The sequence below is a fragment of the Nematostella vectensis genome, chromosome 4 (genome assembly GCF_932526225.1).
Source record: "Nematostella vectensis chromosome 4, jaNemVect1.1, whole genome shotgun sequence".
Taxonomy (NCBI): domain Eukaryota; kingdom Metazoa; phylum Cnidaria; class Anthozoa; order Actiniaria; family Edwardsiidae; genus Nematostella; species Nematostella vectensis.
In genome coordinates, this window is record NC_064037.1 from 7144962 (window position 1) to 7167226 (window position 22265).

At 41.4% G+C, this 22265-nt stretch overlaps 3 protein-coding genes across 4 annotated transcripts; 2 read left to right on the top strand and 1 right to left on the bottom strand.

Moving 5' to 3' along the window:
• Nucleotides 1–44: 44 nt before the first annotated feature.
• LOC5519687 (protein phosphatase 1 regulatory subunit 42) lies at nucleotides 45–3493 on the top strand. Its single transcript, XM_001639430.3, has 6 exons — nucleotides 45–245; nucleotides 369–535; nucleotides 1464–1602; nucleotides 1814–2048; nucleotides 2474–2834; nucleotides 3144–3493. Exons 1-6 carry the CDS (start codon nucleotides 114–116, stop codon nucleotides 3235–3237), a joined length of 1128 nt encoding a protein of 375 aa, XP_001639480.3. The 5' UTR covers nucleotides 45–113; the 3' UTR covers nucleotides 3238–3493.
• A 143-nt stretch (nucleotides 3494–3636) lies between these two features.
• On the top strand, nucleotides 3637–6649 carry LOC5519688 (secretory phospholipase A2 receptor). Of its 2 annotated transcripts, XM_032364508.2 has the most exons (4): nucleotides 3637–4500; nucleotides 5562–5846; nucleotides 5944–5973; nucleotides 6297–6649. In XM_032364508.2, exons 1-4 carry the CDS (start codon nucleotides 4389–4391, stop codon nucleotides 6461–6463), a joined length of 594 nt encoding a protein of 197 aa, XP_032220399.2. In that variant the 5' UTR covers nucleotides 3637–4388; the 3' UTR covers nucleotides 6464–6649. The 2 variants fall into 2 exon arrangements, with proteins under 2 accessions (XP_032220399.2, XP_048582526.1); XM_048726569.1 differs by lacking the exon at nucleotides 5944–5973.
• A 532-nt stretch (nucleotides 6650–7181) lies between these two features.
• LOC5519689 (MAM and LDL-receptor class A domain-containing protein 1) lies at nucleotides 7182–19200 on the bottom strand. The gene is made up of 16 exons (XM_048726568.1): nucleotides 18950–19200; nucleotides 16199–16336; nucleotides 15795–16051; nucleotides 15160–15310; nucleotides 14195–14332; nucleotides 13503–13765; nucleotides 13111–13231; nucleotides 12719–12838; nucleotides 11788–12041; nucleotides 11424–11589; nucleotides 11232–11357; nucleotides 10601–10851; nucleotides 9528–9660; nucleotides 9000–9185; nucleotides 8265–8536; nucleotides 7182–7660 (listed from the first exon to the last, which is right to left on the bottom strand). Exons 1-16 carry the CDS (start codon nucleotides 19065–19067, stop codon nucleotides 7529–7531), a joined length of 2826 nt encoding a protein of 941 aa, XP_048582525.1. The 5' UTR covers nucleotides 19068–19200; the 3' UTR covers nucleotides 7182–7528.
• Between the last annotated feature and the right edge of the window lie 3065 nt (nucleotides 19201–22265).

The window sequence follows — 22265 nt, forward strand, 5'->3', positions numbered from 1 at the left end:
GCTCGGTAACCGACGTTGTTTCTGTCACGTGACCTGTTGCTATATATTCAGCCATCTTGAGTCGCAACACACAACAGAGTTTTCTTTTGAGCAGTCTAAACTCTGAATCCAAAATGGGTCAAATAACGATGGAAATGTTGTCGAAATCCCACCATCACACAAAGAAAAAACGTGATGAAAGCAGTCAACATTATCTAAAGCGACTAACTCATTTGTACCTTGCTGAAAAAGGGATAGACGAAATTGTAAGTATCACTTTTTTTTTACATGAATCATTTTTTTGTTTAAAAAAAAAACAAGCTTGATCAGCAACAGTAATATTATTAAGTTGTTCTCTATTTTGATATTGTTTTGTGCTTTTTTCGCAGGATAATCTTTCAATGTGCAAGAACTTGTCTGTGTTGTACTTATACGACAACAACATCTCAAAGATAAAGAACTTGGGATTTGCCGGAAATCTTACACATCTATACTTACAGAATAACAAAATATCGAGAATAGAGGGACTGGATCACTGTAGACGACTGTCGAAATTGTAAGTACGAATAAAATGAAAACAAAGCTCTATTTCTGCTTAGGCTAGGGTATTATTTGCAGGTAGTTTGAAGTAACACTGTTAAAACAAGTTAACACAGCTTCCAGGAAAATGTGAGGGAAACTGGGCTAAATTTAGTATGTATGATTAAAGAGGGCCAATCACGCCACCATTTTATACTCCTGCTCAATTCCGAGTCACACAAAGAATCCCTTTCCATCAGCTAATTCAAGCGAATTTCAATGAAATATTGTCAATAATGTATCAGACTTCATTCGTAGATTACTGTTTTTTTAGAAGGTTCCCTGCTAATTAACTGTTGTATATCATTAATAAACAATAACAAAGGAGTGGTTGATCAACATAGTCATAAAACAGTGGAGTTGACTTCTCATATTTTTATTACCATAGTATAATTGGCCCCAGTATTTATATATAAAGCATTGTGTCATTTGTGTTGTTGTTTTGACAGGACAATGCCATTTAACACATTTTCAGACAGGCAGATATTCTGATCTGCACCTCAATTTACTTTAAAACTTCATTAACAGCATTCCTGAATCCTATGATTCACCCACTCCACTTTCTAAGGCAACATGCAATACCATGGCCACAAATACAAAGTCTACAAAACTATGCCAATAAGCATGTGAGAGTCACAGATTAAATTGACATTTACCTGAAAACGAGGAGGATTCCGTCATGGTTGACCGAATTGGCCAGCAAAGCTCATGTCAATCAGATTTCATTTTTCTCATCATTTCATTTCTCAAAAGATTATTTCTAACTTGAGCTGCCTTAATTTATAGTGTAGAATTATGACACAACTTCAACTAACCTTTTCCCAAAGGCTTGCTTGGGAAAACCATAACAATGCAAAGTTCTACAGACACTTGTTCTCATAAAAGAAAAATTATTTTATTCACAGATATCTTGGGGGTAATTCTATAACAGTTATTGAAGGATTAGACAAGTTAGAGAACCTGAGAGAGCTTCACATGGAAAAACAGCATCTTCCTCCGGGTGAAAAATTACTGTTTGACCCCAGGACCCTTCAAGCATTATCAGTAAGTACCTTTTTCAATACTCTTTTGGTTAATAACCTGTAAAATACACTCCTATGGTTGAAGGGTGATTTTAGAGCATACTGTATATTGAAATACTAAACATCAGTTGGAATTATGTAGAATGTGTGAATGCACTTTGAAATACTGTATATTGAAGTCCAAAACATAAGAAATTGATGAAAGACTAACAGCCCACCTTTTCTATGTACAGAAATGTTTATGTGTGCTGAACATATCAGAGAACAATATCGACTCCATTGATGAGCTGCAGTGCCTTACCAACATGACACAGTTCTTCACCGAGCATAACCTGCTAGCAGACATGAAGGAGTTGTCTCGGGTGATGGCTGCTTGGCCATACTTGTGGAGGCTTGAGGTCTCTGGGAACCCTTTGTGTCAAAAGAAGAAGTACAGAGACAGGATCATTGTCATGTCAAACTCATTGGGTATGCAACAATGAAAATATTTCCTTTTCTTTTATCTTCTTTTTTTTAATTGCACAGAAGGTTATACAGTGGAACATCCATATGACAGACCTTCATTTAGCAGATAGTCTCTATATAATGGACAACTAAGCCATGGTGTCAAATTCTTCAGTCAAACTGTTTACATAAGCCTTTATTAATCAGACACCTTCATGTTACACCATTTTCAGTCCCAAGGGTGCCTGTTATTTGGAGGTTTCACTGTATTAATTAATGCACTATAGAGTGGGCTGGAACTGGTGACAAAGTACAGGGTGTCTATGCTTTGATATATTCCTTTTTACTGTCTTCCATCACTATTCCTTGAAATGATAAACAACTTGTCCCAATAATGACTTGACTGACTTTCCCATCCCAAACTAAATCCAACTTTTTTTTATCTCCAGTAATGCTTGATGGAAAAGAGATCAATGCAACTGCTAAGAGGTTCCTCATGAACTGGAAAGCAAACAAAGATGCAAGAAAGCGACAGAGGAAGCAGCACCTTCAGCTTGAGGGCACCTCATCCAACACCCTGTCAACCATACCCACCCTTCCCACCCTGCATGGATCAATACAGACCAGTAAGGTCGGCAGCGGGTACTTTGTCAACCAAGGAATCAACCCGCTGATACGCCTTGCCGATCCAGAGGATGGTCAGACCTTGATGCTAACAAGAGGAAACAAGACCCTGGCTGCAGTGGTTCAAGCAAGAGCACCTAACTCTACGTTATTACGAGGAAGGGATCCGCCAATGCAGCAGTCTAGGTGAGTCTGCTGTACAGTCCAGTCTTGTAGATAGCTTGTTTCTTCTTGTGTGACTGTTTTACTGCCGAAAAAAAAATCCATGCACATAAGATGTATATTTCTGTAGCAGCATTACTTGTATCTTTTTTTGCCTGTGCAAAAGGATGTACATTACAGGCTCTTGTTAGAGAGGTCAAAAATAAAAGATTTTCTTGGGGTTTACCTGCTCTTTTAATTAGATTGGCCAAGATCATGGTGCTTTATTCTCGAGTCATGATACTCTCAAATTATTTATGTTTTGTTAATTGAAGCACGTTTTCTTTTCCATAGATTTCCCAACATCTTTGCTCCACCTCGTCCAATGATGAATGAACCAACGTGGGAAACAGACAGTGAAATGCATAGTGTACCCTTACAGATATAAAAACACATGGACTGTCATATCCAAAATAATATGTAATAGAAATATTTATAAATTTTACCTGTATGGGTGCTAAGCGTGAAAAAGAAAAAGGAATAAGAAAAAAAATATTATTAGAAATTATAATAAATTGGCCCTTTGCGTTGTAATTTAGACCAAGAAATAGATATAAAAGTTTGTAAATTAGTTGATATGTATTATATTGTAAATACGAAATTATAAGGTTATTTACCAATGAATAAACAGTCGTCAGGTTTTGTAAATATGTTTTTGAATAAAAAAATGTTTTAATTTTAACTTTTTAGATGTATATATTTGTGTTGGTAGCAAATCTCTTTCATGATGTCTTATATAGAAAACTTCATGCTTGAGGATTAGGATCATGCTTGAGGAGGCTCTTGTTCTCAGGGTAGGGATAAGAAAAACCGACACTCGTAAATATTAATAGATACAGATAAGTCTCAGGGAGATATTGGTTGCTGATTTCTCAAAGATAAGGTGGTGAATACCCGGTATTATTTTTTGGCTACGATGGTAGGCGCACTCTGATTGGATAAGCGGGCGAGAATCCTACGATATTGCCCGCGGGCAGTTTCGGAAATTTTCCCGCCGCGGTCTCTTTTTACAAGCTAAATCGACCAAAAAAAATAACGGATCTTAGGAGTTTAATTATCGTGGCGGCTTACATATTCTAAAGTCCTCCCGCGCAATGGGATGGCGTACTCAAAGATGCGCTTTCAGCAGCGAAAGTTAGAGACCTTGAGAGTGCTCGTTTACAATGCCGCTCGTATGCAACGAAGTTTACTCGTAAGTAGGCAAAAGAAAGTCTCCACTTTGCTATTACAATTTTGATGTGCTACATCTCAACTAATTCAAGAAAGTGTAGAGTCCTATTATTTACAACACGGATTATCATAACAAAATAGCTTTCTTGTGGCTTCCTTTCGGAATCGAACAGATTCTTGTAAATGGTAACAAGGCGGCTTCGTGTCACCGCCCAACAATAAGACCACCTGTGAAAACGCGAACTACATTCACACATCCGCGCGAAAAAAAAATCACAACAGGGCTGTCCGAACCGTCATAGATGTACTACAAAACTACAAATAACTGAACTTCGTCACAAATGCTTCTAGCTGAGTGGTTTAGTAAAAATGGTGCCTTATAAGCACTTGTGGGTCTTAGTGGTGATACTGTGCTGTGATTTGCTGAGTCAAGCGAAGGCACTGGCGATAAGAGTCAAAAGGTTCGACAACACAGGACCGGGTAAGCCCTGCAGATTGGTATAAACTAAAAGTCCTTTTTGTGAAGTCTACAAGTTCCTGAGTTTAAAATCTCCCTATCGTGCTATGATAATTGTTTGGGCGATTAATATTCTTAGTCACGCTCGAATGATAACAGATCTGGTACAGTTTCCTATTTGTAGCGTTTCCATGATAATAAGTGGAAACCGCGTACCATTCTCAGTGCTGCGCGCAGAGTTATTTGATAACTGACGGATCAAGGCAAAATCTCTTGAAAACGAAATCCAGCAAACAGAAACAAACAAGCAAATTTGTTATGAAAAGATCGAATTCCAAGGGGGAAATGGCAAATCAATCAACTAGCTGCAAGGAATTAGTTAGGCTCCTAACTTCACGTCTAATATCAAATGGTGGCGTAAGGCTGGCGTAGCGCGCGGGATAAATAGCCTGCTAGCCGGCTATCATTGTGGGTTATTTGGAAATGTTTTATTTTCGAATATTGGGAGCCCTGTGCGCGCGCGAAGGCAGAGGTGCGCTGGGCACAGGGTTCCCAATATTCGAAAATAAAACATTTCCAAATAACCCACAATGATAGCCGGCTAGCAGGCTACGGGATAACGGGATAGATATAGAAGAATGAAAACTGTTCTCTTCGTGAGTATATGCCCAAAGACACCTCAACTACGACTACCGTAGGTTCCTATAAATTGATATGGTCCCTAATCAGCGCTAATGCTTCCCCTTCCTAACGTTAAACGCATTTGCTTCAAGCAAAGCTCACAGACTTAGATAAAGAGACGGACGGTGCGTTTGACGGAGTGGAAAGGGGAGGCATGGTGCTGCGTCTGCTTCAGGCGCAAACACAGGCCCCCTTGGCCGCCAAAAAGTGGGTCATTTCTTATTAACCTTCAAATACTATGATTTTTCCATATGATACCTTTGACTTCTTTTGATTAAAACTTATGTAATATAACATATGAAGACAATTTTTATGGTTGATAGCAAAACGGAAAACAATACTTTTCGATCTAATTTTGAACTAGGTTCTTGACCGCGGGTGTTTACTGTTTGTATTATTTTCAGTAAGCTGTGTCAACCTCAACTTTATCAATAAACTCGACAAACCGTTCAGGCTCTGGAAAACAGTATCCGAACAAGAGTTTAAAGGGTTCATTGTAAAAGGCAAGTCCCTTGAACTCAAAACCTTAGTCAGCAAGCGCATGCGCGGAAAGCCTGTGAAATACAGCGCTGTTCCACTTGATGACAGCTCGCGGGCTCAGCTGCTGCTAAATGGCGAAGATTCCTTGGCCGTTCTGCCATTCGATTGTGCAGACAACTTCGTCAACGTAGAAGTTACATACAAATCAGGTGAAGGCGTGTTCTAGCAGGAACTTTAATGAGGGTGGGATGTTTGCGAATGACAACAGTTGAAATATTTTGTACAAATATTTTTTTCCAATTTAAGGAACGGGAAAATATGACAACAGCTATATGGGTAAGCATCCACATTCATTTTTGTTTTAATATTGTGTATCTAGAGTGGGTTACTTCGTTTGCTAACTTTTGAACAAGTGACCCAGTGTGTATGAGGGGGGGAGGGGTAACCACCAGGGAACTGTCCATCTGATAATAAAGGCACTGCCTAAAAGCGGATCCAGCATATCTACACCCCACCCCTCTAAAAAAGAATAATAAACATTCATAAAAATGAAAAAATGAATAAATGCGTATATTTTCCGATCATAAACTCAGTGTTTTGAAAAATATTTTAAGAAAGGGCGCGGTGATCAAAGAAAGAAATTGATGTTTGTTATGCAGGTTGTCTAGAGACAGTTGGAGGAAACTCAAAGGGCAAGTGCTGTAGCTTTCCGTTCATCTACAAGGACACCTTATACAACCACTGCACCATGAAAGACAGCCCGGCCCTGTGGTGCGCGACACGGCTGAGCTACGACACGCATAAAGAATGGGGTTTTTGTAAATAGGACACATAAGAACTAAGTAATAACAGGTTGGGCTGTGACAAGCATGAACAGATAAAGAATGGGAATTCGGTAAATTGGGACAGAAACGCAAAACAAATAATAAAATACGTGAAACTCCAAAATGTTCGGTAAAATTTAATCCATCACGATCAAAAACCCCCCAAAACATTAAATATCAAAGCTGGATAGCTTGTGTAACATATGGTCTATTAGAATGAAACTCGACAGGTTTAATGGTTGCACAGAGCACATTTACGCCGAAACCTGATCGTCGCCAACTTTGACCAACTCCGACCTCGACCAAAACCAGAACTAGAAATGGAACTGGTAGTCGGTTCTAAAGGGGAACTATTCGTATGTGTGAGTGACCTCTCTGCCAAGATTCCCTGATGTAATGTGGAAGCTCTTAGCTCAAGGGGGGAGGGACAAGGAGAAGGCTGGAGGAGCAAAATGGCGTAAGTTAGAGGGTGCGGAGGACAGCATCATCTGATGGGATACGTGGTCCACAGGGCCGTAGCAAATTAAAAAATATATACAAGGAAATGACCAGTAGGGGCGTGGCTCTGCCCCCACCCCAATGTTTTCTTAATGTTTCTGTATCGTGCCCCCCCCCCCCCACCCCCATAACTCGAGTCCTGCTACGACTACGATTCATAACATTGATAAGCTAAAAGACCCACCATGAAACATGCAATGTAATTTACGAGATTTCACGAGATCCATCAAATGCTACTTTTTATCAGGTGATGCGAGTAATAGAATGTCTATACTATCAATGATAGGGTACTTTCTGTTTCGTCTTAGGCAATGGTGCGTTGTGGTCGTGATGTTCATGGTAAACTAATTTCGTGATTCATCTTCTTCTAATAAGCTTCTTTATCTAATAAACTGCCGTGCGTGTACAATATACATCAACTTTAGTTTAGCCATGGTTACATTACAAATTGGCTCCTTTTCGATGTTATCGTTCCATCCTTTTTTCTTTATACATATAATCTTTTAACAATGCCCACGAGATGTTTCGCCAATATCAAATAAGCCTCGTTTAGATGTCTAAAGGGACTCTCACTGTCTATTCACCAGACGCGTCCACTTCCCTAAGTTAAGCGCCGAGCAATAAGCCTCCTGTGAGAATCTAATGTCGTCAACGGCAATATCACTGTAGTAGCCATTTCCTCGAACGGCCTCAATCACAATCTGTAAATAAACAACGATATGACTAACAGCATATCAACAACGACAGAGACAGCAACAATAGCTGCAAAAAGCAATTTCGACAACAACCGTAACTATATATCATCAACAGGGATTATAATGACAGCAACGAAAGAGAGAGAGAGAGAGAGAGAGAGAGAGAGAGAGAGAGAGAGAGAGAGAGAGAGGGAGGGAGGGAGGGAGGGAGGGAGGGAGGGAGGGAGGGAGGGAGGGAGGGAGGGAGGGAGGGAGGGAGGGAGGGAGGGAGGGAGGGAGGGAGGGAGGGAGGGAGGGAGGGAGGGAGGGAGGGAGGGAGGGAGGGAGGGAGGGAGGGAGGGAGGGAGGGAGGGAGGGAGGGAGGGAGGGAGGGAGGGAGGGAGGGAGGGAGGGAGGGAGGGAGGGAGGGAGGGAGGGAGGGAGGGAGGGAGGGAGGGAGGGAGGGAGGGAGGGAGGGAGGGAGGGAGGGAGGGAGGGAGGGAGGGAGGGAGGGAGGGAGGGAGGGAGGGAGGGAGGGAGGGAGGGAGGGAGGGAGGGAGGGAGGGAGGGAGGGAGAGAGGGAGGGAGAGAGGGAGAGAGAGAGGGAGAGAGAGAGAGAGACCGCTCTCACCGTTTCGCCCTTTGTGACCTTGAATGATTGCTGGAATGTCTGCCACTTCGTCGGGTCCTTTCTCGGTTGGCCGCGCACCTGCCAGATCACCCTTCTTTTCCGTGCTGCGTCTTTAGGTTCAATGGTATAAACGCTCAGCGATCCCATGTTAGATCCTTGCATGTGGTAGAAAAAACGCATGCACAGGCTGGTATCCACCTCGATGGTAAGGAATAAACGTGCGAAGTCGTTCATTGCTGCCGGGCTTGAGGCCTCCAAGTAGCCGTACATGGCTGATAGGGCATAAAAAGAATTTTGATAAAAAGAATTTTTTTCTGATTATTATCAGAAAACTGCCATTCCCTCGCCATGAAACCTTCTGTCTGCTGCCACAGTAATGGGGTTCCTGTGTAATTTGAGCTTGAAAGCGAGGCAGGTCAGAAGCTGAAAATCCTGGTTACAAGGGCTTGAATGCAATGGTATTGGTATGAAAATCGTCATCATTATTGTCATAATCAATACCATTATCATTCCTTTATCATCATCCTCACAATCATCTTGATCACCTTATTATCATCTCCACTCATTATCAAAAGTGTCATCATCGCCTTAACAATCATCATCATCATCATCAACATCATCACTGCCGTCGGCTTTATCATCTTCATTACAACCAATTCAGACCTATTATTGTTGTTTCTGCTATCATCGCCCTTGTCATCATCATCATTATCACCTCTCTAGCGCCCTACTCACCCCCCTCGGCCGCCTTCATGGGTCCGGTATAAGTTGATTGGGTTTGGCCTTTAATAAACTCCCATTCTCTCTGAGTCCTCCTTGTCCTCCAGTCATAGACTTCCCGTCCTGCTTTCCACAGGCAGCCCATTATATTGTCGCCATCTCTGCATTTTCTCTCGGTGCATTTCTCGAAGTTGCAGTTGTCTGTGTGATATCGTAGATTGGAAAGAGATTAATACAGTGGTTAAGAATTGTGAGACTTGATTGGGAGCGACAAAGGTTTTGGAATATAATTTCCTATCTGAACTCTTTATTCAACACTTTGTTTTTTCGCCATATTGGTTGATTTCAATACCTTACTCTGATTTGGATAAAAAGAGTAGTTGACCCTTGTTTTACCCGTGAAGATACTTTCAACGGGATATGACCTTTGCGGCGCGGGCACACCACAGGTTGAACGTGAGTTTACTTACATAGCGGCATGACATTTGTTCGTGAGGCTACGCTTACCACAGGTTGACCGTGTGGTACGTAGAGGCTACTTACATTGCGACAAGACCTTGGCTGCGCTAATCTTGCTCCCTTGATCGCCACCACCACATTTTCCTCGGTGAACCTCTAGCGAGTCAAGGGCGAAGTCCGACTCAAACGTGGGCCCTCGGGTAGCGGCAATGGAGATCTACACACGACAAAAACACAATGGACGTTTTCACCTATTTGAAAAAAATGTGTGAAATTGCAAATGCCAATCACCATCACCATCACCATCACCATCACCATCACCATCACCATCACCATCACCATCACCATCACCATCACCATCACCATCACCATCACCATCACCATCACCATCACCATCACCATCACCATCACCATCATCACCATCACCATCACCATCACCATCACCATCACCATCACCATCACCACCATCACCATCACCATCACCACCATCACCATCACCATTACCATCACCATCATCACCATCACCATCACCATCACCACCATCACCATCACCACCATCACCATCACCATCATCACCATCACCATCACCATCACCACCATCACCATCACCACCATCACCATCACCATTACCACCATCACCATCATCACCATCACCATCACCATCACCATCACCATCACCATCACCATCACCATCACCATCACCATCACCATCACCATCACCATCACCATCACCATCACCATCACCATCACCATCACCATCACCATCACCATCACCATCACCATCACCATCACCATCACCATCACCATCACCATCACCATCACCATCACCATCACCATCACCATCACCATCACCATCACCATCACCATCACCATCACCATCACCATCACCATCACCATCACCATCACCATCACCATCACCATCATCATCATCATCACCATCACCATCATCACCATCATCACCATCATCACCATCACCATCACCACCACATCACCATCACCTACCACATAATCATTGCTTGGCTACACAACCTACCACATAATCATTGCTTGGCTACACAACCTACCACATAATCATTGCTTGGCTACACAACCTACCACATAATCATTGCTTGGCTACACAACCTACCACATAATCATTGCTTGGCTACACAACCTACCACATAATCATTGCCCTTGATGCTGACGATGGCCTCGCGCCACAGGTCGCCCATGTCTCCAGTCTGGTTCCACACGACCTTCCACCCATCTCCTGCTCTCTCCTTCATGTCCACGGTAAGATTACCCATTCCTGCCCCGTTCATATGGTACATCATCTTCAAACACACTTCACCCCGCAAGGGCGCATTCAGTACTAAGCGAGCCACGTCTCCAGCCTTTAGTTCTGACGCCTCCACGTAGATGAATGTTCCTGAGTGAGCAAGAGATCACCATCGGTGATACTGAATCGCTTTGCAGGCGCCTGTCCAGAGGGGGTTGGTCTGTCCTACTCGTGTAACGAGATATGTTCGACTCCGGTTGACCTCCATTGGTAGTTAAAAAGACGGTTGATTGTATGTATGTATTTAGGTAGAAAAAGTTTCTAGGTGGATTAGTGACCAGAGCTGGATCCCGATTTGAAGTATCCGTGGTCAGTGAATTTCTACTCTGGACCACACCCTGCGTTTTTCTTTAGACACGCCCCTGCTTCGAGTGACAAAACAACAAGTGACGAGAAAAGAGGCTGTTTTGTGATGCCGTGTTATGATAGGTCATTTTGCGTGTCCTTTGTTCTATGGCTTATTGTCTTACCTCCTCCATATCCCTCACGGGGACCAGTTTTCTTGGAAACCGTTTCTCCTTTGTGCTGTGTCCAGTCTCCTTTGTCATTGATATCGTTTTCCCAGAAGCAAAAACCGTTGTTAAAATCGCAAAACCCTGGAACATAATGATGATACAGAAATCAACTTGCACTAAGAATCTTGACCAAAGCCATGCTCGTACCTTCGTAATCGAGGACTACCAGTTGGGTTGGTGTTGTGGGGGGCAAAGTTGTCATCGGAATATCAGGGTCTGAACCGAACGACGGACACTTTCCATTCGAGAATTCAATCTCGTCCACAGCGATATCACCCCTCCAATCAGATCCACGAACGGCTTCAAGCTCGATCTAGACATAAAGGACTGAATTAATCACATGACAAACTCGATCTACAAGATCCAGATTGTTATTGACTCAAACATCTTCAAACAAAAGAAGAATCGTATTCGATCAGTCTGAAAATATTTCAAAATAATGATTGTAAAAATGTTTGTCGATATGTCACGGAATGAACGTCTTGGGTGAGGTACGCTTAGTAATACTCACGAAATACGCTTTGACACTGCAGTCGATTGAGACAGCGGCATTTCTCCACACGTCACCTTGGTGACCTTTCCGTTGCCATAGCAACTCTTGGTAAACCCCATCTCCGTTTCGGTAGACTCTCAATGCGCCCGTAGTCTTGCCATTCATGTTGTACTTGAAGCGCATGCACAGTGAACCGTACAGAATACCGCTGACAAGTACCGCACTATCGCCTTGGACTCTCGGCTCCGAGGCTTCCATATAGATGTATCCGCCTTCGAAGAAAGAAACGGTTCGAGATCAGATTCCTTAACACGTACGCATCCCCTATCATATAACTTGTATACCGTTCTTGTCTTTCATTAAACCATGTATCTATACCATAATTCTCACTAAAACTCTCGAGAGGTCACCGGTCTTGATACATAGTGTTTAAGGTTTTTTCTGATTCGGTTATCTCTTAGAGTACAAAATTCGACCAATTGCTATTTATAAGGGGGGTGTTTAACGTTTTTTTCCCGATTCTTTTATCTCTTATGGTCAAAAATTCCTTCGACCACACCCAATTTGCCATCTCTTAGGGGTAATAATTTCTGTTGACCACGCCCAAAGTGCCATCCCTAAGGGTTAACATCGTTTTTGCCGACGATCACCCCCGTCTGTTTTTATCATTCTGTTTTTGTCATTCCTCCCCCCCTGGTGTCAGACTTCCCACCCTTTGTTTGGAGAAGCAGTTTTTTGAGTAAGTACGCAGCTGCTTTGTCTCCTATTATATTTGTTCTACAAAGGAGTTCTTTTGTCTCTATTCTTCTCGTTCTTTGTGTCGAGGTGCGGATATTGTTAATTTTCCCAATCAAATTGCAAATTTCAAAACTTTAAAACTGAGTCGCTCCAGAACTCACCCCGACTACCCTCCCCCCCCTCCCCCTTTATTGGTAATTCCACCCCTTACCATTGTACTTCGAAGGTCCGGTCTGTTTGCTTGGAGTCGAAGTTTTCGTCAATTTCCAGTTAAAGTCATCACGCACCGCGTTCTTCCACCCGCAGAATCCCTTCTCAAAGTCGCAGTTGCCTGAAATTTGGAAAGGTGTTTTAGGCAGTACAAATGCAGAACAATCTAAATATTAAACGATTAATGATTGTGCTTTAACTAATGTCTTGATCAGAAGATTTAGTTACCTGAAAAGCAATATCTTTATATCCCATTTTCACAATTCTTTCTATGTTATAAAATCAGAAGCTAATAAAAGTCGCAATTAATCAAGCTCTTATTAGATATTATAGCTAAAATTGTTGTTGTGCGGGAATATGAAAATGATGTCACGTGTCAACTTGGCTCGTTACCATTCTTCTCCAGCAGGTTGAGTTCGCTTCTTATCTTACAGCATGAGCCCTCGCGCACTAGTATTCCATCGATAGCGGTATCTCCAAGATAGGTGCTTCCTCGCGTCGCTTCGATAACCACCTGAAAAAAACACGGTTTTCTTAATCACTCAGTTCCTTCACCCAAAAAAATAAAACTTATTGCTTATCCCCAAGAAAGGGGATTTCTCAAAAAGATTTTCTATCCCTTGGAGCCTCCGCCCTCGAAATATATCGAAATGTGCTTTTATGTACCGAAAATCGGCACTGAACTTGCCATTCTCCGGAATTTTACCTTCGCCGGGTTTTTTCTTGAATCGCAGAAAATTTAAAAAAGCGTTAGCATTTCTAAGTTGATTTAATGTTGATCTCACCTTGTAGCACTGCTGGTCGGAGTTCAGCTCCACCATATCCCTGCGCCATGCGGCACCCTGGTCACCCAATCTCTGCCACACCCTATCCCACTTCTCAGTGGCTCCGTACCCCTCTCTCCGGTACACGGCCAGCGCGCCAGTCCCTGTGCCGTACATGTTGTAGTAGAATCGCAAACATACACGTCCGCATACAATAGGGCTGACCAGGCGCGCGGTGTCTCCTGGGCGTCTAGGGGAGGAAGACTCGATGAACGCATAATAACCTGTGAAGAAAGACATCGGTCACGAGATACATAGAACTAAAAGGCCGCTCTATAAGTTTTATATCCTCTCTTTACGGGGAAGGCATATAAAGAGTTTTTCTCGTAGCCTGAACCCTGCTGACCAACAGGGTGAAGGGGAGTTCTTACGTAAATAGAGAGTATTAGAAAGTTTTAAAAGGGGTTTACTGGAGTGGTTGGTGTAAATAATCAAACCAATAACAACAGCCATAAAAAATAACAAAAATAATAATATGAGGATTACAATGACGACGACGATAATGATGGCGACGACGATGATGATGATGAGATAATGATGATGATGACAACGAAGACGACGACGGCGATGATGATGATGATGATGATAATGATAATGATGATAATGATGACGATGATAATGATAAAAAATAATAATAATATATATTTCCGCACCCTGTCGGCCAGTATGGTCTCCGGGCGGGCCAGTCGCCGATGTTCCAGTTCGTCCCTTTGTGATCCTCCAGTCGAATTTGTCTGTAAATTTCTCATTGCTCCAATCACAGAATGTATTTTTATTGAAATCACAGGTGCCTGTAAATAAACGTAAAGAGAAAAAAAGAAAAACAAAGTAAGGGCAATCATCTGTATTATATAAATGTCACAGCGTTTCCTAGGATCAGGCTATTTTTAAACGCGCGCGCACGAACTGGCCAATCAGCTACGTTGACGTTGGTCGCGCGCGCGAGTGACGTGAGGCTGCACGCGCAAAACGCAGTTAAGAAGAATAGATTTTTATCTATCATCCGTCGGTTTTGTTTGTTTGCCAAAAGAATTGCAAGCTAGAATTCAAAGTCATAGGTAGGGTTGGATTCATATTAAAGAAGAGAGCAACAAAAAGTTAAAGTACCGAAGAGAGAACATAACTTTTTGTCTGAGACTGCGCGTGCAGTTGAGCTCAGCCAAAACATCAACACAAAGGTTGAATCTGATTGGCTCATCCGCGCGTCTAAAAATAGCCTGATTCTAGGAAACGTCGTGACACCTATATAGTACCAGAACATGGGTAAGTTGATTGCCCCTACTTATGAGCCCCTGTCCTATCTTATTATTTTGTAGGCATCTATAGCAAGTTCGCAAACCGCAAATAGATAGGAAGTTATGAATAAAACTAAGCGTCCCGTCTTGTATCTAATGGTGCTAACGTGTGAATGCTAGTGTGGTTTTAAAGTCCACTTAAAAAATATCACTTATAAAACGCAAGAGCAAACGCCGCTGCACAACCTATCAACCTGGTCTCCGGCGATATCACCCCAAACTGGCCGTAGCCATAGTGACGGCTGTTAATGACCGACCAAACTGGCCGTAGCCATAGTAATGGGGCGTGGTCACTAGTACTTTCTAATTGGGTGTGGTCATACCTTTCGCAATAGTGACGTTAGCAGGGGGTCCGGCGAATTTTGCCATGAGTTTTTCAGGATTCTCTCCATTGCACGTCTTGTCTGCGAATATGATGTTGTCAATGGCGATATCTCCGCGGTATCCATTCCCGACCTCACCAACGAACATCACCTAGAAGAAATAAAGTCATTTTTTGAACCTTAGAGATGGACGATGAGAAATTACTTAAACCAACTGAAATTATAAATTAGCTAAAACCACAGTAACAACATAAGAATAGGTTTTCATTATCAGATGCACAGTATTTTCTCACAAAATCGCAAATTGTGGAGTACAGTGAAAGATCTTATAAACCATCGCTTATATTCTTCAAGGCCAGGAGATGTTATGAGTGCCTGATGCGCAGGCTTATTTCAATTTTTTTTAGACGCAGATGAATACTGTAAACCTCTTGACTTAACAAATTTGCTTTGTGTATTTAAACAAAGCAATTATAACTGATACCATGAGACATATGCACACGTTCCAAATGAAGGGAAGTCTTGATAGATTTAGATATTTTGCTTGGCGGGGGGCTTATTTGAGGTATGAACTTAGACGGGGCTTGATAGATACTTTAAGAATCATTCATAATAAAAATCAAGGGACTACTTACGTAGAAGGACTTGCCGTATATCGTAACATTGTCCCTCCTCCATTTGTTCCCAAGATTGCCTGACTTCTTCCACAGGGAGACCTTCTCACCAAACTCGCTCCGATCGTCCACAAAAATCTCGAGTGAGGCAATGTTTTCCCCAAACATATGGTAGCTGAAACTCATGCACATCACTCCGTCATAGGGACCGTTTGAAAGGGCGGCCTCATCACCAGGCTTGCGGGGGGACGAGCTTTCGATGTACATGAAGTAGGTGCCTAATAGCGGAAGATTTTTTCAAGGGAAATAAAAAGCAATGGTTAAATGAAAAGGAAATCATACTGTTTAAAATGAGTCATGTTCCTCGGTCAATGAGAACGCACGTATACCACGATAGCTGATGCGCATTCCACAGGGCCCCTTACCTGTTGCGCCATTTTTCGGCCCAGTGCCCGAGCTGGGTGTCGAGTACCGCTGTCGCTTCCAATCGAAGTTAAAGCTGTTTTTTGAGCTCCGCTTCAGATTAGTCCACCCACACATGCTCTGCTCAAACGAGCAGTTTCCTGGTAAGGGAGGAGGTTTAGATTATGGCATCCATGATTGAATGAGACACGATTCGCATATTAGCGAAGGAGGTTTAGATTATGGCATCCATGACTGAATGAGACACGATTCGCATATTAGCGAATTGCGTCGACCTTAATGTAATAAAAAAAAAAAACAATAAGAAAACACAAGAAGAACACAACAATAATAACAACATCAACAATCAACAGAAATAACAACAACAGAATGTTTTGAAACTGCTTGCTTTTCATTTTAAAGCTGCAAACTAATGCCAGCTTTCGTTCTATTTTTCTACAACAAGTATCTCACGGGCGTAACTTGATCACGGATGGCCCAGTGTGGTACTTTACAGGGTTCTGGCGATACGCAGCGAGATCTTGGCGCATACTTAGGGTTAAGGCACCTATGATACGCCTCCAACTGATCCAAAAGACATAAGGGAGAACAACAACAAGAAGAAATCGCTGTGTCCTGCCAAGTATCACAAAGCATTGCCTCCGCGTTAAGTGAGGCCGACTAAGCGGGAAAATGCGACTTGAATATGCGAGTAATGTCATAGCTGTTGTTGATAAAGTAAGGCGGAATTCGCTATGGGTGGTGCGCAAAAAAGAAACGTGTCCAATACACATGGGAAAGTGTCTAATACCCTGACCGTAACTGCAAAAAAAATACTAAGAGCAAAAATACTAATGATAGTAATGCGCTAAAAAAGTGCGCAACACCACACACTAAAACGATACTAATGTAAACGAAGACGGAGCACAGCTAACTTAAATAATACTAGTTCAAACGAAGATAGGGCGCAGCGCACTTAAATGATACTAGTGCAAGCGAAGATAGGGCGCAGCTCACTTAAATGATACTAGCGCAAACAAAGACGGAGCGCAGCGCACTTAAATGATACTAGTGCAAACGTAGATTGTACGCAACGCACTAAAAAAGAAACTAGTGCAAGCATTTGTTTGTGTGTTTGCTGTATTTACAGACATTCTGCGCTGTTTGAGCTCAAAGAGGCCATAGTCTCGACAGATCACTTTCGGCGCTGCTTTTCGACTCCAAAACTGTAAACGAAACCTAAAAAAGTGTTTAATCCCCTAGGTTAATTGGGGTGTAAATGACCACCCATCGACACAAGGGAAAAGCGCGACATCGCCAACCGATACAAGTGTTTAGTTTCAGCTATACAACTATTTGAATTTTATTACAACTGGAGGTATATATCAATAATCTGATAAAGTAAGATGCGCGCGTCAGGTTTTAAATTTAAGAAGGATTAGCGTGTTTTTAGCTACTCTCATAGTATGTAGAAGGAGTACAGGACTAAGGTTTGAAACACAGCGAATTAGACTTAACTAACAGAGCGAAATCTCTAAGACAGGAAATTCTAACTCATCATTAGATGAGCGGGTTTTATGGATGTTTTCTTTACCTTTGGTGGCTCTCGGATTTAACACGCAAACGGATAAGCATAAAGAACGTTGCAGGGTTATTTTGAAAAAAAGAAAGAATAGAACATCCAATACGAAAAAAAAAACATGGTGGTTAACAATCTTTAATATCTATAACTCGTTAAACTTAAATAAAAATAAATTGTTTTACTATTGTATGAAAGAGAACGAAGAACAACAAGATATGGTTTGTTTCTGAGGCTTACATATTAAATATCAAAAGGGATAAACTCTACCGCCATCGTTTATTTTTGACTTTTCTATTTCATACAATTTTCAACAATCCAAGTTGAAAAACCAAACTCGGATATCTACCCAGCGTGTCGTCATTGATACTCCGAAGATATTCGAAACATGAAAATCCGATTTCACTTTCAAATTCCCATAAATCCTTTCTGAGGAAGATGCATTTCTTAGAGCATCGTTATATAGTGCATTATATTGGATAAATATATAATACACTATAATAAATAATTACTGTTTTTCAAAGCAAAACGGGCTGCGCGCCAAGGATTTTTGGCGGGAATTCTGGCTGTGCGTCTCGCTAGACCTCCGCAAGTCCTTGAACCCTTAACCGCAAAACCATATACAAACCTGATTTAGAAACAGGAAACATTGGCTTATTATAAGTCTCTTAACCTATGCTGTAATTCCCTTTAAAGAGTTTTATTGGTAAGAGATTTAACCAACACCACTTTTTTGGCGAACTAGCTGGGCAACTTTCCTCGAGTGTGTTTTTTTAAGTTTTTCGTTTGTAAAGACGTTTATGTTTTCAAAACAAAAAAGGGTGATAGTTGATAGATGATACCCTCGTCATTAATCGTCCGTGTATTGTAATTATGAAAATGTTTGCTAATGCCTTGTGCACACTAGCAACATAACAACATAACGACATGGGCGCACTATGTTTAGCCCGACATAACGACATGAACATAATGACATAAAAGAAAAGACATGTTTTTTCTCTTATATCGTTATGTCTATGTCGGTATGTCGAAGATAAGAGTGCGCTCGCCCATGTCGTTATGTCGATATGTCGCTAGTGTGCACTAGGCATAAATGATGTTTGAGGCTTTACAAAGTTGTACTTTGGTATATGAAAACATAGAAATTCGGACGAATTAATGTAGATGAATCTTGAATATGTAGTTTTGTACGTACCTATGAGCCTAGTATTTCGATACTTCCATTCTCCTTTGGGTGACGCTGGAGCACCAGAAATAGCAAAAACACAAGCTGCAAAGGCTAATCCGACAAGAAAAACCGCCCTTCTCCCCATTGTATTTTCTCAACACTTCGTCGCGCAACCTTTGGTACTTCTTCGAGGTGAGAGCGGCGAAGCTGGCGGAAAACTGAACGCCCGTGATCTTGGATCGCTTTTTATAACTGTTCAACTATCAATGGCATGAAGTATCCCGCTGTAGAGAGAGGAGTACTGTTCCGCTTGTGCTTGAGTACGGAGAATTAAAAGAAAATCACTGAGGAAGTACGTGGAAAAGCATTTTCCGAATTCCAAGCCGACTGATTTTTGACATGGGGTTAAAATATACGAACACATGCTTGTGAAGCAGTGATCATATTGGTATAGTTTTAATTGAAAGATGATGTTCGCACTATTTGAAAGTTAAAAACTTAATCATAAAGCTGATTTCTGCGTCTTTTGGTAGCGTCTGGTGGTGTTTCTATTTTTGTGATTGCTTAAGGCGAAGGGCGCCTTGTCAATGGAGTGAAAGACAAAATTTTGTGTTCCATGTATAAAGTGAGGTTCGAGTTGAATTTATTATTGATCAGAGTGATATATTGGCGAGGCTAGCGACATTAAATTGTGATTATATGACTGCTGACTATGATTGGATGGTTTTCCACTATTACTACATGCAGTGTGCGTACACTTATTCCAAATAAGGTTCTGGAAATCGTGTCATGACCCGCAGTGGACTATGGTTAAAGTAAAAAAAAAAGGCTGATAGGTTCTCTTGCTGCAAAGGCTAGGTTTATGGAAGTCATGTGAATGTTAGACGCACATTAATAGGATTAATCAGTTTTTAAAACCTTTACTTTTTCTTACACTTATTTTGAAGCACTTCGGGTTACACCCACATGATGGATTTTGAGTGAAATAATTAATACACTATTTAATACACGATTTGTGGTGTCGACCTTTTTCCGACAGCAAAATTGCTATTCTTTCATTGCTGTGAGCTCTTCTAAAAAGGGACGTGTTTCTCCTCCGTGTTCTCTTCTTGTCATGTGTGATTTTGTGCGTATTACCTCGATTCTATGCATTATGGCATGGAGTTTCAATGATTATTGTAACGTAACACACCATAGACAAACAAAGACTTCTCCGTATCATTCTGCGTTCATCTCAAATATTGCTATTTAAATGCGCAATTAAGTGCATGAGTCAGTGTTTATAGCATTATCTTGCGAATTTAACATGTCACAGAACTACTCACAGAGATGGCGAATGAGTGTCAAGTGCTGAATGCTTACATGGCGTATTAACATCATTTTTACTATCTTTCGTACCGAAATAACAAGCCCTCTGTAACTCGAATCCTGTTGCTTAGTTGAGGCAAAATCAATTTCCCTCGGATTTGCTGTTTTATTGCTCCTTTTTTTAAATGCTGCATTTGTAAAGAGGTAAAAAAGTTAGTTGTCATTGCACAAGGCGAACGAAACAGTAATATAATCGAATGAATAAAAGCGTGCCAAATTGTTATGTGCAACGCGAAATGGCTGCATTTTTCATCGGATTAAATAAAGCTATGACAGAAACGTAGAGAGAAACAAGTGAGACAACGGTTGTATCACCGCGAACCCTTTGGGAATTGACAGTAAAGTACTTTAGAAGTTACTGGAAGGTACTCCCAAAGGGCTGAGATATGTTGAATGAGATTTGAACGAGTCTCCTTAATCTTCCCCATGCAGAGCTTGTGTTGTATTTTTTCAACACAGAGAAACATACTTTCCTGATTAAAAAAAATAAGGTGGCGTAAATTAAATAATATCGTGACATGGATAACTCACAAAATACCGGAAACCCATTTAAAGTCTAAATCACGAATCCGCTTAAGCATTTAAACAATTACTGGTTCTCGCAACATCCATAACAATGCAAAGAAAACTGTTATTACAATGGCAGACAAAACAATCTTATTTTTTGAAAGCTCTAACAATCTATGATAATTGTGGATTTTGTAGTTTCAATATTTGTAAAGCATTGCATCTTTCGATTAAAAAAGCAAGACATTCAAAAACATTTAATGGGCTGTTTTTCAGGCAACAAATTTGGTGAGCAAAACGTTCACATTTGCAAATGTGTTTAGTGGTAAATAATCGTCGAAGACCTTTTTCAAATTGATTACCCCCTACGATCAGCAACAGATCACCTCAGGGTAAAAATATGTACACTCATGGTAAACAAATCATAAAGCCATCAAAACGCTCGTTTGCGTATGAAGATATCACCATAACCAGTAGAGCGAAACCCCCGATTGCTCAAAGTTTGTGTAACTAACTTGCTAACGATGACTTTCACATACACATCTCAAATCAGATATATTTGTGATGCGTGTTCCACGCGATTCAGTTCATTTACTGGTGAATTAGAACGATTACGCAAAAAATACGTCAAATTTCTCGAGTAGGCGATGATGAAGTGTGAATGGGCGGATTGCGCTGCGCATGCGGAAAACAGACACCATGAACCGGGTATAAGCTTACAATTTGATGAATTACTTTTCCCTGAAGTCCATTCATGAAAAATGAGGGGCTAAGATGACTTTTAAATGAGCTTTTAAGTGTCAACAGTGACTACCCCTTTAAAAGATTCCGTCAACAACACACTACTCAAGGAAACTCTCACGATAACTCCGTGCACACTAGTGACATAACAACATAGGCGCTCGCACTCTTTTAAGCCCGACATGGCGACATGGAAAATAATGATATAAAAGAAAAAACGCTTTTTTCATTTAAAAATGAATAGAACCTCTACTGACGAAGTTCCTGTATCGACTTTGGTTATAGTCTATCTTACGCGTCTCAGAATCAGGCTTACTGTAGTAATAAAAGTAAAGGTTTTATGATAATTTGATCTTATACTGTGATACACAATTTTTTTTTAAACCTTTTTTTATTAGAACGTCCAGCCTGAGATTTTACCAAATTTAAAGAACATGTTAAGAACATGTCGAGGCTCAAATAGTTACATATCCTCACCACTCCCTATTGCCATGCCACGGGTATACTAAGTTATGGGAAGCACCCGCTCCTGGATATGGCAAAAGGGTAGCGATGAGGGTAGTTACATATCCTCACCACTCCCTATTGTCATGCCACGGGTATACTAAGTTATGGGAAGCACCCGCTCCTGGATATGGCAAAAGGGTAGCGATGAGGGTAGTTACATATCCTCACCACTCCCTATTGTCATGCCACGGGTATACTAAGTTATGGGAAGCACCCGCTC

What these genes read in the sequence shown, in the direction of transcription:
- LOC5519687 (XM_001639430.3), top strand. Translation starts at nt 114, where the DNA reads ATGGGTCAAATAACGATGGAAATGTTGTCGAAATCCCACCATCACACA. An exon ending in AAAAAGGGATAGACGAAATT is followed by an intron (nt 246 to 368) that starts GTAAGTATCACT and finishes CTTTTTTCGCAG; the next exon opens with GATAATCTTTCAATGTGCAA. An exon ending in GGACCCTTCAAGCATTATCA is followed by an intron (nt 1,603 to 1,813) that starts GTAAGTACCTTT and finishes TTCTATGTACAG; the next exon opens with AAATGTTTATGTGTGCTGAA.
- LOC5519688 (XM_032364508.2), top strand. Translation starts at nt 4,389, where the DNA reads ATGGTGCCTTATAAGCACTTGTGGGTCTTAGTGGTGATACTGTGCTGT. An exon ending in GTTCGACAACACAGGACCGG is followed by an intron (nt 4,501 to 5,561) that starts GTAAGCCCTGCA and finishes TATTATTTTCAG; the next exon opens with TAAGCTGTGTCAACCTCAAC. An exon ending in AGAAGTTACATACAAATCAG is followed by an intron (nt 5,847 to 5,943) that starts GTGAAGGCGTGT and finishes TTCCAATTTAAG; the next exon opens with GAACGGGAAAATATGACAAC.
- LOC5519689 (XM_048726568.1), bottom strand. Translation starts at nt 19,067, where the DNA reads ATGGGGAGAAGGGCGGTTTTTCTTGTCGGATTAGCCTTTGCAGCTTGT. An exon ending in CAACCTGCTGGAGAAGAATG is followed by an intron (nt 12,839 to 13,110) that starts GTAACGAGCCAA and finishes TCCAAATTTCAG; the next exon opens with GCAACTGCGACTTTGAGAAG. An exon ending in AGCCAAGGTCTTGTCGCAAT is followed by an intron (nt 9,186 to 9,527) that starts GTAAGTAGCCTC and finishes GATATCACACAG; the next exon opens with ACAACTGCAACTTCGAGAAA.